Source organism: Myzus persicae, unplaced genomic scaffold (assembly GCF_001856785.1).
Source record: "Myzus persicae strain clone G006 unplaced genomic scaffold, MPER_G0061.0, whole genome shotgun sequence".
Lineage (NCBI taxonomy): Eukaryota > Metazoa > Arthropoda > Insecta > Hemiptera > Aphididae > Myzus > Myzus persicae.
The window spans coordinates 339,968-357,458 of NW_019100914.1; the positions used below are offsets into that span (position 1 = coordinate 339,968).

Sequence of the window (17,491 nt, forward strand, 5' to 3'; positions counted from 1 at the left end):
TAATTTACGTATATCTGATAATCACGTATTATTACATACTGATTTGTATATCTATAGCTTATTACATACATAGATGTTTATTTTTTATTATTCTTCTTGTATATACTATTTTAATATGTTTACGGTTCACCCATCATAGGTAATTGTTTTATATATTTACATGTCAAACTTCTATTTCAATAATTTTACATTGATAATATGTGATATTTTAAAATGAGGTAATGGATTTTATTTTTTTCGCTGTTGACACATCATTATTTTTTTCCTTTAATGTCAAAGTCTATTCGGTTAAAATTTAAATGTTTAAAGTTCCGGTAACTTGGATATTGCTCTTGTCGCAGATGCACTAATTTCCGACAGTTATAATGAATGTAAAAAATTATAAATTAAGTATTGTACACATTATAATTATGAGTTTGCAAGTTATAATGTTTACCCGTACGCGTTGTGAAGTGAATTTATATATATCTACTACCTAGTTGTATATAATTGAGTGAAAAACAAAGAAAAACGCGTATCGCAAGCCTGCAACGAGTTTTGTGTATACCTTACTCTTAAAATGTTCAAACATGACGCGCTGTTTGTGGAGTACCTTCAGCAAACATAGTATAAAAGTGAACCATACCTACTTGAATTGTGTAGTATGTATTATATTATATAGTAGCATAATATTGTATAGGGTCTATATAGTTGCGGGCGTGTAGTGCTGCTGCACTTTATGCGAGGTAGGTTACGACCTTCTTTTAATTGGAACGGTATACGATCCGCGCACATCGTCACTGTTGCGGGTAACGGTCGTTCAATTTCGGTGGTTAATATCATTATCACCGTGTTTACCGCGGGTTTCATTTAAGACGCGTTGCAGGTCGCCCGCACGCTGACGGTCTGGCGGAGGTCCGTGTCCGTTTTCAATGAGCTTAACGCACGTCCCACACGCGACGGTCATTTCATCCCTTATTCGTCCGCCACGCCTACCCCCCCCAATCCCATCCTGTGTACTTTTGCGTCGAGGTCGGGACATTGGCAGCGCGGGACTGTTGCAAAAGTCCTAATTTGTATGCGGTCCACGTGCGAACACTTGGCGTTTGGCAAACAACACGTTGCGACCTTTCCGTATGTATCTATCCGCTATAGCTGCTTCGCGCACTGCTCAAGTCCGTGTACTTCCACCCCGCAGTAGCAGTACTGCCAGGCCGTTGCAGGGGGCAGTTTACTTAATAAAAGGCGCTAAGCCGCGAAAGAGGATTCCGTGTCCCGCGTGCCCGTGTACAACTCCTCTCGAAATATCGTCCTGTGTATATGAGTATATATATATAGCATGCGTATGTGCCAGGATTGCATTCCGAAAGGGTATGTGTTCATACACACCGTATACTTCGATTTCTACCTATACGTGCGTATTTACACATACAAACTCAATATGTTTGTTTGTTTGAGTGTGTGTGTATATTATATATATAGATACACGCACGTATCTGTGAGAGGATTAAAAAACACCGGAAAACTACCCCTCGTTTCATTATAGTATTCTACCGTCGCATCGACGTCCTGGGCACAGTGAATGTGTATTATATATATATATATATAAATGCAGGAGGACCAGCTGTTTGATAAATAGACAGCGAAATTGGTCGATGCGGTGCAGTAATCCACTTTGAACGGACACCATATTTCGCCTCCGTGTCTACTCTTCCCTTTCTCCGGTCGTGACGTGAAAAACAATCGGAGAAACGAACCGAACATTTTTCCTCTTTTCGTTTCCCTCTTTCTCTGTATATATCTATATATAAATGACGGGGTTGGTTGTGGTGAATCGGCGAGGGTGACACCTTGGACTAATGTCCCTTAAACAAGATTTTCCGCTGCCTGCTCTTTTTCATTTTTTTTTTTTTTTTAAGAAAACACAATTACTGTACGTATTGTTAAATCCTCCCATCGTGTTCTCTATAATCATCATTGCGTTCTTATAATTATAGTATCTACCTAATTTGAAATTCAACGCAAACAGCTGTAATTTGTTTTGAATATTACTTGCGAAGTTAACTCTGCTAATAATTTAGTGTTATTTTTTTTTATCGTCCTCTACGTGTCTGACTATTGTTCCTTTACTACGGAAATGTCAATTAAAATAGGTACAAATGTTAAATGCCAAACTTAAGTTTTTGTACACGCACACGTTATATACTGATAGCTCGTTTTATGTATACAAAATGTTATGTTATAAAATGTATTTCTTTCTTTTTATGGGTCAAATAAAAAACATCATTTTGATAAATAAATAATAATCCAACAAATTTATGTTTTTGTATTCTATTTAAACGTTTTTAATCGTTGTTAAAATATTAATTTTTATCTGCCAGGTATGACATAATAATGTAATATATTCAAATGTTTTATGACTGTCAGGAACACAGAAATATGACAATACCTAGCCCTATAGTGAAATTCGTCCAAATTGATTGGTGCTTTAACTAAAATCGAGTCGATCAATTATGCATGTCAAGGTAGTATTACAAATATGTTGTATGTGCACATAACTTTTTTACTCTTTTGGTGAATAATGGTTTTAATTAATATAGCAATATTGTGGGTTTTTTAAATTATTTTCAAAGTCCCTTTTTTACATTTAAATGTCAAAATTAGATTAATAAAATCTTTTAGATGTAAAAGTTTGAAACTTGCCAGTATATTATATAGACATTTTACTTCTATAAATTGCAACTCACAATCGATTATCAATATTGGCTGTTGACGTTATTTATTTTTCTTGTATTATTGAGTGCATGATAAACTTTTTAAACCTTCTGTGAAAAAAAGGTTAAGATAAACTTGAGATAGGTACCTATATGTGTGTTTTCTTTCGGCCACGTCTTTTTGTAATTTTTCTCACAGAATCATTTCTCAAATCCGTAAATCTTTGGATTATTTATCTTGCGAAATATTTTATGACATGGTTTGTTGTATGTTTCTTTTAGGATGCTAAAAAACTTTTTCAAATTCATCGTGTGTATTGTTTTATGTGGAATAAATAGAAAACAAATATTGGTACAGTACTCATGTCCATTTTTTATTGTGTTAAAGAGATTTCTTTTATATACATGTTGTATAAATAAATGTATACCTACTATGTGTATAACTACGATGTATTGTGTTTAGGCGCATGTAACATATTTTATAGCTTCAAAATGTTAGTAAGCTGGAACTTAATACTGGTATATTTTTATGCGTTATATTAACGATGGGGATCAAACATTTTACAACATAAATATGTTGATGTTGTGTTTGTGTTATTTTCATTAACTATGTATACCTAGCATGTACTGTACGTTGTTTTTTTTATTTATATATATACATTTTTTTTAAACTGTTTGAGTATATATAATATAATAAACTTTCGTTCTAATATTTGAAAAAAAAAGTAATTTGCGGTCATTCAGTGGAAACTCCATACACTTATAAATGAATAATTTAAACTAATTTCGTGTAGTTTATTATTCGACCAGCTGCGCTTCAGCGACGTATACTTACTTTGCTTCTTTTTTAACATTTTTTTATCTTTTTGTTGCAACTTAGCGTTTTTTTGTTTAATAATTATTCGTGACGTTTAATGTTTACCATGATATAACCGCTCATATATATATACAAATATCCAAGCCGCTCTTCTATAAAATATTAATGGCATGAAGCATCTTGGCAAAGGTCGTTCGTCTGAGAGTGTATAAACATTTTAATAATAGCTTATATAGTAATTTAGTTCCTCTTGATCGGTGAAAACTAATATTTTTATATATTGTCGTATTGTACATGCGTTTTAAAGAACCGTTGTGCCGCAGCCGCCGTCACCGAAATGTCGACGACGGACTGCGTGGCCTCGCGGCGGTGCTGCCGGTGGTGATGATTGTTAGTGCGATGTCGAGTGCAAACGTCACGGACGACGATAGCGGAAGCTGCAGCGGCACAGTAGCCGTGTCCACAGTCGCTGCAGCTGCCGAACACGATGCGTCGACCGCAGAAGACCAACTGCTGTTTCTTAAGGTAAGAGGAGACCCCGTGGCGGACGCGTCGTCGTTGACTTTTTGGACAGTTGTGAGTTCTTGCGGTTTTCTCCATCCCCACCACCCCCTCATAAACATGTATTGTTGTTGTTATCGTAACCGACCGACCGGAATCGAAAACCAGCTACGGAGAGTGCTGGCAAACAAAAACCACCAATACCCGTCGAGTACACTTCCGGAGGGGACTAGGGCGAAGGCAGCGTTGTTCGGTTGAGAGTACTGCTGCAGCAGCAGCTTTGTACAGCTTTCGGAGGACAAAATATAAATAGTACACGAACTGAATGTTTTAATAATGTTCGTTTGTATATATATATATATCGGGTGATCCATTTAACTTAAGAAGCTCATTATTTCAAAAACACTGAACAATTTTTACTATTTTTGTTTATGATAACATGTATTTTAAATTTCTTATTCCAGAACCTATAATATTTCTGAGTACATACAAATTTTGGACTAGTAGTTTCTGAGTTAAAACTTATAAGTATTTAAAGTTTCGAACATCGGAGCGAAGTGTAATGGTTAATATTGGTACTCTCAAAATGTTGGCCTATACAACTATCGTCTAAACTGTAAGAACTACTTGTCCGAAATTTATTTTTGGAAGATCGAGATACTCTGAATAATTTCTGCTCCAGAATACGAAATTCAAAATGTATATTGTAATTCAAAACAGTAAAGAACTAAAAAAATCATAAAGTGTAAAATTAGTTTGTGTTTCCTGAAATAATAACCTTAGTGTCATGGTGGAACTCACCGTATACGGAAAGAGACACCAAAAACTGCCGATTTTCAAAAGTTATATCTTAAAATAAAAAACAAAATCAAATTATTAGAATGAAGTATAGTGTATACCTATACTTACTATATACATCCTTTTTATATTAAAAAAAAATTATCTTGATTGCCGCAATCTCGTCTTAATCACATCTTCCACGTTTGTCTTCCACTTTCATGGTTTATCACTTAACTAGAGATTTCTTCTCGGATTTGGTTTTTTGGTTAGTTTATCGTTAAAGCATGCGTTTTGTACCACTCTAATGTTCCATGATTAGGTACTAAACTATATATTGTTTTTAAACTATTATGAAGAACTAATGAACTTATTTTTAAAATCGTCCGTTTCACTGCCTCACCCAGTATAATACATTTCGTTCAGCCTTCTCTTCCACGCCCACATGATATTATTAGTACACTTCAGGTATCTCCACTGCCATCGTCTATATAATACATTCATCACATAATATTATAATGTATATATTATATGTATACGTGTCAATTTTGAACACCACTCGATGGCATATTAAATTATATTTACTCATAAGCCGTGTATTGCGTCTGTGCCGTCTGTCGGCGTCGCGTCTCCCCTTAAAGGTGTTCACGTTTGTGAAACTTTTCGAACGATAAAGTTCGCAAAAGTTTTCGACGGGAGTAGCAAAAAAATAAAAATAAAATGAAGGATCGCCCCCCCCCGCGCGTGTATGGGGCGATGACGGGTACTTCAAAACCAAACTGCGACCATATTATGAGTATTATTATAATCCAGTATTTCGTCGTAAACTTTCCATGGTAGATACGATGCTGTATTTTTAATCATCAAATCTTGTGACATCGTTTTATTCTTAATCCTGCCATATATTATACCGATAAACTTCGTGTAATTCGTTTTTTGTTTTATTTTTTTTTTTACAGCGATAATCGAAAATTACAGCTCAAAGTTTGGGCGTTAAATATAATAAACATGCAAATCTTAAATAATAACTGCCGTCATAAAAATCTGCAAATTTTAAGAAATGATCAAATTAAAAATTTATATAACCTAAATAATATTATATTTTGAAGAATATAAAACGCAATACGGCTATGTATATATTCTGGCACGTCTTAGTAACCGTGTCGCCGAGCCATTATTTTTGTTTGTTTTCTCTGTGTGCCATTGCTCAAAAAATAAAATTATAAGAGCAAGCACAAACATTAGTGTTCACGTAAAAGTCTATTAATTTAATTGTACTTATCTTCAAAATACAGGCGCATGATAACTGAATAACTACATAATGATTTATTTATAATTTTCTGAAGTTTGTAAATATTAAAATTATTATTAATATATTATACATTTGACCTTTTAAATACCTAGTCAAGTAACTCTTGAATTTTATTTTATGTTTGGAGAGGTATATTAAATGAAATATTATAACATGTGTCGATATAATGTAATAATTATTTACATTGTGTGGAGGAACTTTTGTGTGTCACTGCGATAAATATGATAAATAGGAGTCTTATAAAATAAACGGGTATACTATAATAGTGTAAATAATACCTTTATAATACACATCATCTTATCCGTTGATTCATGTAATAATTCCTAAAACGCGAGTATAAATTATAATTTTAATGAGAGGTAAATTAATATAAATAGTGAGAAATGAAATCCTAATCGAAAATATTGTATTAAATAATTTATATTATATAGGTACTTATAGCGCCTAAAATCGTGTATATTTGGCTGATGCTATATTTTAACTAAGAATAATTATATTAGGTAAAACAGTGCATGTTATATATTATTAATCATAATTTATTTTTCTATTATAAAGCAAATTGACCTAGGTATAGGTACCTATTATTCATAAGTGTATATTTGAATATGCGTTTTTAAATACATTTTCCTCACGAGAGGTGCAATTGAAAGAACTATTTCTGGTACCTATATATAGTTGTTCAGCATGCAAGCGTTTCTTCCGTGGGTTTCGTACATTACTACGGGTATGGAGGACCCTTAACTATAATTGCACGCCACTTGATTTACACACTGAAATCGTCACTGTGTATGATTTATATTTACATTCATACGTATACCTATATATGTATATACTTGTTATTATTTTTTTTCTGTTCGTCGTATTGCTTCGCCACAATAGCAATAATCCCTTAGAAGGAAAGTCGTGTTTTACACGGGATATAAATAATCCCCATCGCATTGCGTATTGACATAGGGAGGACGGTAGGTAGTGGCGCTCGTACGATAGCTTTTGTTTTCCACACGCGCACAATAAACGTAGAGCTTTTATCGGGGAGGGAGCGGATGAGCGGATAAGACGGAAGGGTACGAGCAGGGTGAGAAGAGAAAGGATAGGAAGAGAGGAACTGATATTATATTGGATGTGCCGAGTGAATTTCGGATTTTCCGTGTTACATGACCATATATATATATATATGTAACACACACGCACATCGTGAAAGCCTGCTATCATCCCTCTCTTGGGGCGGTAGACAAAAGGAATCATAATTTTGTGAAGTCGTTACACGTCGATAGGCGGATGGTATCAATTCGTTGTCGATGGTTTTCGCACAAAAGAATAAATTTAATTACTTGTTCGTGAGTTTATGTTTCAAAGTTTGTTTCGGACGAATCGAGAACACTATTAAAAACTCGGGTGTAATCCATGCTGTATCGCTGCATATTCAATTTTATGTGATAATATATATTAATATGTATACCTATAATATACATAAACATTATACATTACAACTTAGTGGTAAACTAACCATTTTGAAATGCTGCTTTTCAACAGAGTAAATGTTACAATCGCCATCAGAATACATTTTAATAGATAGTTGCGAACTTACAAGTTTTCTCGATGCATTGTTATTTCCGAGAAACGATACGTATTCGGCATGAAATAATAAAACGTTTGTATATTGTACAAGTGTATATTATATATCGTTAAATGTGCCATTGTTCAATGATGGTCGTTATGACTGATTGTTCCTACGGGGACGGGTGATGAACTCGTATATATATATATCTATATACGTATAATATGTTTATATATAATTTGAGTGTTGTTTTTCCATTTCCGTGCAGTCCCCAACCCTAGATAGTGCCATCCCTCACAACACTTTCTGTGGGGTGGCATTTCAGGCTATTTGCACACTGGTAACATTTTGTTTTGACTGATTCGAGTGGTCTTGCGTCTGTGGGTGAGTGAGAGTGATTGAATTAACGCGCAGAATGATCAATGTGTAATTTAGTTTGGTATGTCATCTAGGTTGCATGTGTCGGAAATGGTTTATAAGTAGCGATGTAATTTTCATAAACGCATTTTGTGAAATACAACTCGTTGATTGTAACGTTTTCCGGCTCACGAATCGGAGGAAATGCATATCATACGGCTTCCATATATGGGTAGTTATATACGTGTTTGAATTTGATCGATTGTAGCCGGCGTGCATTATACAGAAATAATATTTAATTGCTTTTTGTTCATAAGCGTCTTACATAGGAGTGAAATGTTTTATTTAGAGAAATTAAAAGAAAAATGATAGTGTAATATTATTTATTGTTGTTGGTAACATTTTTTCGCTGTATCAATTATTATTTTATTTTTTCGCCGCATAAGGTACACCTAATTACTTGTACTTTGTACTTTGTTCCTTATACGATGTATAATATACATTGATGTACACACAATTTGTCTCGTATTAATGATAATAAGACTTTAGTAGAATGATAAAAAAAACCATCGCTTATTATCACTTTAATAACGAATTGTTATAAACGAAAGGCTAGATAAAATATACATAATCTTGCAAGCGTATTTCGTTTAGAATTTTCCTTTGTTTGTATGTTGGATATTTTATCACAATTTTATTTTACGGTAGCGTTATCTTAAGTCGATGACACTGATGTGTACGATTTATGGGATAACAAATGTCAAAACTGTTACGATCTGTAAAGTTCTTGTTCGTTGTTTTGTCGTCTCTTGCGTACTTGCACTGTACACGGTGAATAAAATATCGGTTGCAATCGGACTCGAGCTTTGATAAATTAATGTTTTTGATGTACGAATAATGACAACGACCTGGCGCATTGTAATAAATGTATAAACTATATACTATATAGGTACTTCCAACTTATCACCATCATAGTTTCAACTATTATGGGACATAATTATCTGTGTGAACATTTTCCCTACGCCCTATATATCCTCTACTGAGTTAGTATCATAAGTTGCTTATAGATATGAGTCTACATTAATATTTTGTTATTTGTATTTATTAACAAATTAAATTATTTGTCTTTTAAATTTATTTTTAATAAATTGATATCATCTCTTTCAATATTAAGGATAGCCAAATGTACGAAACAGTACTTACACATTCAGCATAGTCGTCGTCTTTTACTAATTTTTCGCCGAATGGTTTTCTTAAACATTATTATCCAATCGGTTTATTTGGTGATGTCGTGAAAATATTTTGGGAGGCTTAGCCCACACCCCAATCTCTACCAAGTTACGCTTATGATAATTTATCATGCTTTTTCTTTTTCCCGTCTTCGTCACAAGTTCAATTTTTTTTTAATGCTCATTTATTTGCAGGCATTTTATTTGTTTATTATTTCTGAGTTTATATAGAGAACGTTTTCGTTTGTTAAAGGATGGTGCAGAAATTGAAAGCTTGAATTCGGGCGGAAACTTGATTAAAAGAAGATTGTCCTTGGTATACCTAAGAGTGTGTGTGTGTGTGTGTGTGTGTTTTTTTCAACCCACCTCTACCCGACTGCATCTCCTATCTACAAAAGGCTCGGAATCAATAGAGGAGGGTGGATGCCCTCGGATGTTTTGCAAAAGCTTTTATGTCTGGCGACAAAATTTAACGAAAAATACGTTCAACGCGTTTATTTACGGCCCCGTTGTATCGATAAACACAAACTACGCCGAGTTCTTTTTTAATTAACTTCTGTAACAAATATACGCTATATACTTGCTACACCGGTAAGATTATAGAATTATTTTCTCGTTGTTTATTTTGTTTCATCTTAAATTTCTTGAGTGATGTTTATCAATTGAGAAGTTTTCCTTTGTTTTACCAATAAAAATAAAATACCAAATAAAATTAATCTGCAACAATATTCGCCTATCACCAAAAGTAATCTATTTGCATAAATTCTTCCAACAAAAATTGTTTTTTCTTTCTTTTTTATTTGATTTCTTCATATTCTATTGACATATTATAAGTTATAATTTTCATTGATTTTATAAATGTTATACTTTTGTGTATTAATATTATTTTGTGTAATCAAGTTTCGTTTAATGAAGTACCTACATAACTATAGTCTATATGGTTTATTCGGTTATTAAAAATAGTCGTCTTTTACGCGTTTACACGTGTTCTATTCGCTTAGAAAATGTTTGAACGTAAAATTATATAAATTACACTCTCGACGTCCCACTATTCCTAAAGAAGGTTCACAATTCGTTTTAGTCGTTAGCATTTGAAGCCCGGCCAAACTAAAACGAACAGTATATCATTTATTATTATAAATATATATTATATATTGTGTGCCTTGGCTATACCTAATTTTTGTTTTTGTTTTTTTTTTGTATGTTACTACAACAACAATTTTCTCAGGGTTCTTGGCAACGGTCTCCGACAGGACATATTATGCAGGCTAGGTTTCAGAATATTCTGGAAATAAACTTACCTGTTGAACATTGAACACCGCGCGTCTACGTGTTATTACATATTATTATGAGGTCACGAGTCCGTCATCAGCGCTCACAGTGTTATAATAATAATAATATAGTTATACACCATTCTTTCCACAACACCCTTTTATACTCTTTTTATACATCCGCGTTGATCCGACCTTTCCGGATCTTTGCGATTTCCATAGCAACCGCACACTTTTTTTGCTTACCCATACACACCCGGGCAGGACTTAAATCTTTTGGATTTCAATCGCGAGACGCCTACCAGCTTGCAATGGGATTTATAGAGCTCACACAATGCCATTAGCAAAATTAACCTCTAATCCTCATTCGCAACAGCTGCCGTATCGTCATATTTATTTCGATGTCACTACATAGGTGCCGTATACTTTTGACATTTCGAACAACTGTCGAACGCAGTCCGTTTATTTAATATATTACAGCACAGCCCTAGCTGGGTTTGTCTACATTGCAGCACTTGTGCGCGTGTCGGTGCTGCAGCGTTTTGATGTAAGCATTCGCAAAACTTTATAAACGCATTACAGGCGCGTTCATGTCGAAACATATTTATAAAATAATATTTTAAACGGTATATATATGTATAAACTCGTGGTTACTTGCGAAATTACTAACCTTGCTAGTTTTTTTCTCTCCCTTTTTTTTTATTATTTCACGAAATGTGCATGTCAACTCCAGATCGCATCTACCATTGAGTAAAATTAATAAAATGACAAATTCACGCAAAACATTTTTCATAGTAGCTTAGTATCTTATTTATCATGCTTCGAATTGAAATATATATGATGAGTCTTTTTTTTCAATCAATTATCTTTCGTACAATAAAAAATAACTGTATTACAATTAGCATATGCCATATTCACACATAGCTGTATCACTTCGACAAATATAAAAATTCTCATAAAGATTTTAAAGTCACGAGGTTTGTATAGAATGAACTGTTATTGTAAATAATAATAATTGTTCGGTACTACAAATGTTTATGTAAATTACAAGTGAGTGATAACATGGACGCATAAATATAGCTTGTACACAAGTTATAGTCCACAATAATATATAATATGAAACGAAATCAACAGCATTTTTTACGCCACGTCTTTATAATATCGTGTATACGCATTTTGCTCTAATGCAGTACAGTATTTTTTCCCGTCTAAGTAACGAATAATTAAGTAACATCAAAGACCATGTTGGTTTAACACGGATAATGTCAACTGTCATTTAATTATAATTGTACGTCTGTATAGAATTATATAAACGTATTTCTGCCAAAAATAATAAAAATAAGTTTATCCAGTAATGAGTATTAATAAAATGTTAATATTAACTGATTTGTTTGAAATTCGTAATCGGAAAACTAGCTCGGTTAAAAGTGAGACTACCGCACTGAAGTGGTGGACTCCGAGTGAAGGCAAGACATTCCCTTCTAAAGCTTGTTAAATTAATCAAAAATCAAAAGAAGTTGTCTCCCCCTCTTCATCCCCTTTAAAAATCCCATTAATGCCATCAAATTTGGTTCATCCACATAATTTGTGACTTATACACATACAATAAGCTCGTATAAAATATTATACTATAGTCTCCTCAAGAAAAGGCATAGGTTCAATATTTTAATATAGTATAGTATTTTGTTCTTACGCGTATATAGGCACACCTATTATTATTGTATTGTGTAGGTTTTATTTTCAACTGTTGGCGATGACACCGACGTTGGTGTCTAGACCAATATATTTGTCATTTCTTTTTTGATCAAAACATTCTGAATCTTATAACAATTTAATGCAAAATAACAATGATGTATTAAACATCATTGATTATAAATACTAGTGTTGAAGTAAAAAACATACTAGTCTAATATGACGTAAATTACCAATTAACAATAATTATTTTGTAGAGTTTATAAATTGTTATAATCCCCGTTGTATCACGCGTGATAATTTACCTCGGTGATATTTTACTAGGTTGTGATTATTTACCTCCATTAAAATTTCGCCCTCGACGGGTAAATTTAACTCAGTCAAAATATACGGTTCCACCGGTGTTCATGCGAACATTTCTTTTAGGCACCGTATTGTAATACTCAAGATCAAGATGTTCAACGTATTTTTGACCAAATGATTTTTATGATTAATTTGTTTTTGCATAATTATGTTTTTAACATCTAGGTACTCATCATTTATAATTTTTTCAAATACTCATAACTATTTTTTTTTTATACTACCTCGGGTAAGCTCTAGGTAAATATATATTAAATTATGTTTTCACTCAGGGAGTGCCTTATGATTTGTCTTTGCTATAATAGTCGTAGTAGGTCGTAATGCATTTATAAATAATATATTACTGTCGCCGTCTGCAGTCTGCTGGTGTACAACTACACTACTTAACGCCCAGAATAATATGTGATGTCGGTTTTAGACTTAGCCGGAAGTAGATATCATACATATATATCGCTATATACTACTGAGTGTCGTCCGGATCTATAAATACCGGAATGGCGTCAACGCCGTACCGGCTGTAACGCGCGCGTGTGACAAAATATTTGATATATATATATAATACTGTACAATATATGTGTTCGGATGCGACAGCGGTCCGCGCCCGTAATATTATTATTATACGGTCATGGCGAAATACGTCATCGCGACTGTGGTGCAGTCGTATGTTATTATATAGTATTATATTTTGTCTTTTTGTTGCTCTTTTTCTTCATCTTCTTCTTCTTATTATTATTTTGCGGCTTTTCAAAATAAAACACCTGAGCTGATGATATTATTGCGAACGCGTCGCCTTCTATAATGGGACTTTAGTTTATATATATATATATAAATATATATTACACAAAGGGAGACGTTGATATATTATTATTGTTGTTTTTTTTTAAAATTTTTTTTTATTACATAGACGAAAGCTCTACACTCGGCGAAAAGGAAAAATCCAACAATCGAAATTCGAAATATATCATAAACACACAGCATTTGTTAACCGTCGATGGCTGTATGCTGTGATGTAGGTGTGGCAAGTCTTGTAAATATTATTACAGGACGTATTTGTTTTTCGTTTTAGAGGGAGTGAGAGTGCGAGGAGGAGTGAGCATGCGTGCGAACAAAACGTTTTGTTTGGACGAAAACGGTTATTTGGAATAATATTACGGTCGGAAAACGGCCGCAGGCAATTTAGCTGCGATTCGCAAGAGGTGATGATCGCATACTATTTATTGCAGTAAATATCGATTTTAGTTATTGTTGTTTTGTGTTTGATGTTTCAAAAAAAATGCCGGTCAGATTTCAATTTGTTTAAATACTTAGATAAAGTACCCTAGTACAAGACGTATTCGTTTTTTTCTTTTAAATTGTACAGAGGAATATTCTGGTCACTGAAAAGTATTTTTAATTACTGGAATTATAAAAGCGTTTTACTTTATAGTTTATTTAGTGACTCGCAGTTCGTTGAGCACTACAGTTCTTTACTTAATCTAACATTATACAGCGCTGTTCTTTTATAAATGAGACTAAACATTTGTTTGAATAACAATTTACTTATCTAATGCATTTTTGTTTTATTGTGATTGAAAATTTATCGATTTCTGTAATTCGCTTCAATTTTATTTCAATCGAGTATCTATATACTAATAGGCTAATAAGAATTTTAAAATATTTTAGTCTTACTAAAGAAACGAACCTGTACATTTAATATACCTACGTATTTCAATGAACACTGAAAATATTGTGTTCCAGAATACAGTTGTAATCGTGCAGTACGACGTGAGTATTATTATATTTTGGTTGGACTAAGTTAGCTTTGAAGAGTCACAGTTACGACTATGTAATGGGTTTAGTAGTTTAGTTTGCATTCGTTTTCCAGAACAGGTCTGTCAATTGTCACTTATGCACAATGTAATAGTATTATTATGGTAATAAGTGATATCCATAGAGAATAATTTCCGAATGACAAAAGTGAACTCTACGTGTCGTTAAAAAAATAATAAAAACCGTAGAAAAAATCGTTGTAAAATAACCCATTACACTCTATCTACAATACGTTTAATTCCTAAATGTAGTAATCATAATAAAAGTTTATCGTGCAACGTGCACCTACATAAACTGTAATTAAAATACGTTTTATGTGTTTTTATTCTATTTTTTTTAAATTGTACAACTGCTGGTACCTGTGTTTTAATTATATGTTGCTTAGGTGCTTGATTAAATTTTCAGACGATTACACAAATTTACTAATTTGTATTCACTCGTTTCGTGTCCGTGGTACATGCGTAAACTATTATGACTCCGGTATTTTTTCTCTCACTCGGTGGTGTACATGTATAAAAAAATAAAAATGTATATTTGATGATGTTGGAGTTTTGAAAATTAATTTATTTTGACATTGATTGAAGTACATGAATGAGTAAATATTGTAAACGCACACACAATGCTGGTTTACTGTGTTAAATAATCGATGCAAACTTTAGATAGAATCGAAAACTTATACAGATAGATGTTCCATTTGAAAGTTGTTCTTGGACAAGTTTACCCAAGGGGAACGTCGCCATTGAGAAATTACTTAAACATTATTTTAATTGCCAAGGCATTTGTTTTCGATCGGGTTCGCCATATTCTTATGCAGCATGCGACAAGCGCATTGGCTTAAGAATATACTTAAATATATTATATACGGGGTGATTCATCAAGCATGCTCATCCCCATATTCTTTCCTTTAATAATGAATTTATTGAAATTCTGATGTTTTGGAATTTTTAAGTAGGTATTACTTTAACTTATACTTATATTTAATTAACTATGTTTTTCTAACACATACATTTGTTGTAATTAAAACGAAATTTGAATTTGTGTTCTAATTGTAATAATATAGGTCCATGATAATACAGGTTTAGATGATATGAGGGGGGCTCGATGTGGTGATTCTACAATTACATAGTAATTAATATTAATCCTATCAACATTTTATAATTTATATACATTTTCTAAATATAATAAATGCTTTAACCAATATTTCAAATTTTTGGTAAAACATTTTTTAGTCATATTTTTCTTTGTATAATATAATAGTTTGAATAATTCAGAAACTATTCGTTTAAATTTTGATTTGAATACTCGCATGAAAATGTTCAATAAATCATCCGTTTCATAATTTACAAAAAAAAAAACTTGGTTTTATTTGAAAAAAATAATTATGTATCGTGCCACGGGACACTCCTTGATAATACAGTTAATAATGATGTAAAAAAGTATTTTTAATAAGGTTCTTAAGTAAAACTTCAAAAATCGGAATTTGAATAAATCAATAAATATTAAATTATCAAAAGAAAACATGGTGGTGAGCGTGCCTCATATTGTGTCGTATAAGTATCAATCTAACTATACCAAGTATTAAGTCTGCAGTTGACGGGTTTTACGGGTCTCATAAAGAAAGGGAAAAATGAATATTTTTTGCTCATGCGTCGCCGTCGTTCGCATATACGTACATTTATGTTTATGCGATTGTATATTAAATGATATTGCGTTTATAATCAAAATATTCGGCGACAAAGTTTTTTTTTCGGTTGCTCAACCGATTTTTTTCCCCAGTAACAGTAATAATAAGTTATGCTTTTTGGAATGCGTATTCAAATCCTCCCCGTTCTCGTAAATACCAATGGGCCTCTCGAGACATGCCGGCTAAACGTAAAGGAAAAGAAAAAACCATTCACCCATAATGGTAGTCCTATATATTTTTTTCTTCTTCAGAAAAGCACACGAATTTGGAAGGTGTAATGTAGATAGTTTTTTTTTTTTATCGTAACCGCTACAATGCGGTGACAATTTCTTATAGAAGCGTATCAACAAATCGGTGTTGACTATTCGATTACCGAACTATATATATATATTTGTAAGTCTGTCCACATTCACCGAGAAGTAGATAAGAATAAATAACGTTAGAATATGGTTTTATTCTTATTTATATATACCTATATAATATATATATATATATATATATACACTATATAGCCATATATAGGTATATATAAATATTTTATCGTTTACAGCAGGGGTGGTATAGTTTTTTTCGGGAGCGATCGACCGGCAGCAAATATTTTGTTCAAAAAGTAAGCTTAAAATTTTTTTAAGTATACGTCTCTATAGCTGCTTAACGGTAAAAATGATTGACGAGTGGTGTTATGTGGCGGAACGGAAACATTAAAATATATATGTGTAATATACTAATATTCTGGATGATAATACGTTTCCAATAAATGTCCATGTACGTATCCAGCGTTTGGTTACCCCTGGTTTATTTAGGTAGTTTGTCACTTGAGTATTCAATAAGGTATGAATACATTGCTCCAATAGGTGCATGTATAAGAGAAACATTTTAATTGAACCGTTGTGTTTGGTATTAACCTTAAATTATCTATAAGGACGTACCTACCTTCTTTACTATAATTTTATTTATAATAATATACCTCGTACTTACATATAATATAATAATTTACTATATGTTATGTGTGTTCTTTGGTAATCAGCTACGAAAATGTTTTATTTTGATTAAAAATTAATTTTATTCTATACGAAACTAAGCTAAAATCTTTTTAAAACTTAATTATTCATTCACACTTGATTAATTTGTTTAAACCCTTTTATATGAAAAAATGTTAATTTATGTATTGGATGCAAAAAAAAGGTTACTTAATATATTGTATTTTTAACTATCAGAATAAGTAATTTGTGTTCTCAGAAGATACTATCAATTGTTAAATATTGTTCTAGTACATTATGTTCGTGCTTATAATAATAATTAATTATTGTATAATTTCGTATTATCAAATTTTTCAAAATCCACGTTCTTTAAATGGGTTTTAGTTCATATATATTTATTACATAAAATGTATTTTGTCAATTTCAAAATCCAATAGTAATAACTGCGTAT

General features: G+C 32.4%; 1 protein-coding gene across 4 annotated transcripts in view; it reads left to right on the forward strand.

The window, feature by feature from the left end:
- The window catches only part of LOC111026800 (uncharacterized protein CG43867), an 89,416-nt gene that overhangs the window by 39,595 nt on the left and 32,330 nt on the right, over positions 1–17,491 (forward strand). The window contains exon 2 of one of the 4 annotated variants that reach the window (XM_022304946.1): positions 3,818–4,035. The exons of the other annotated variants lie outside the window; for them this stretch is intronic. Within the exon in view, the coding sequence (XP_022160638.1) occupies positions 3,895–4,035 (141 nt within the window). The 5' untranslated portion in view covers positions 3,818–3,894. The remainder of the gene's footprint in view (positions 1–3,817; positions 4,036–17,491) is intronic. 4 annotated transcript variants of the gene reach the window in all.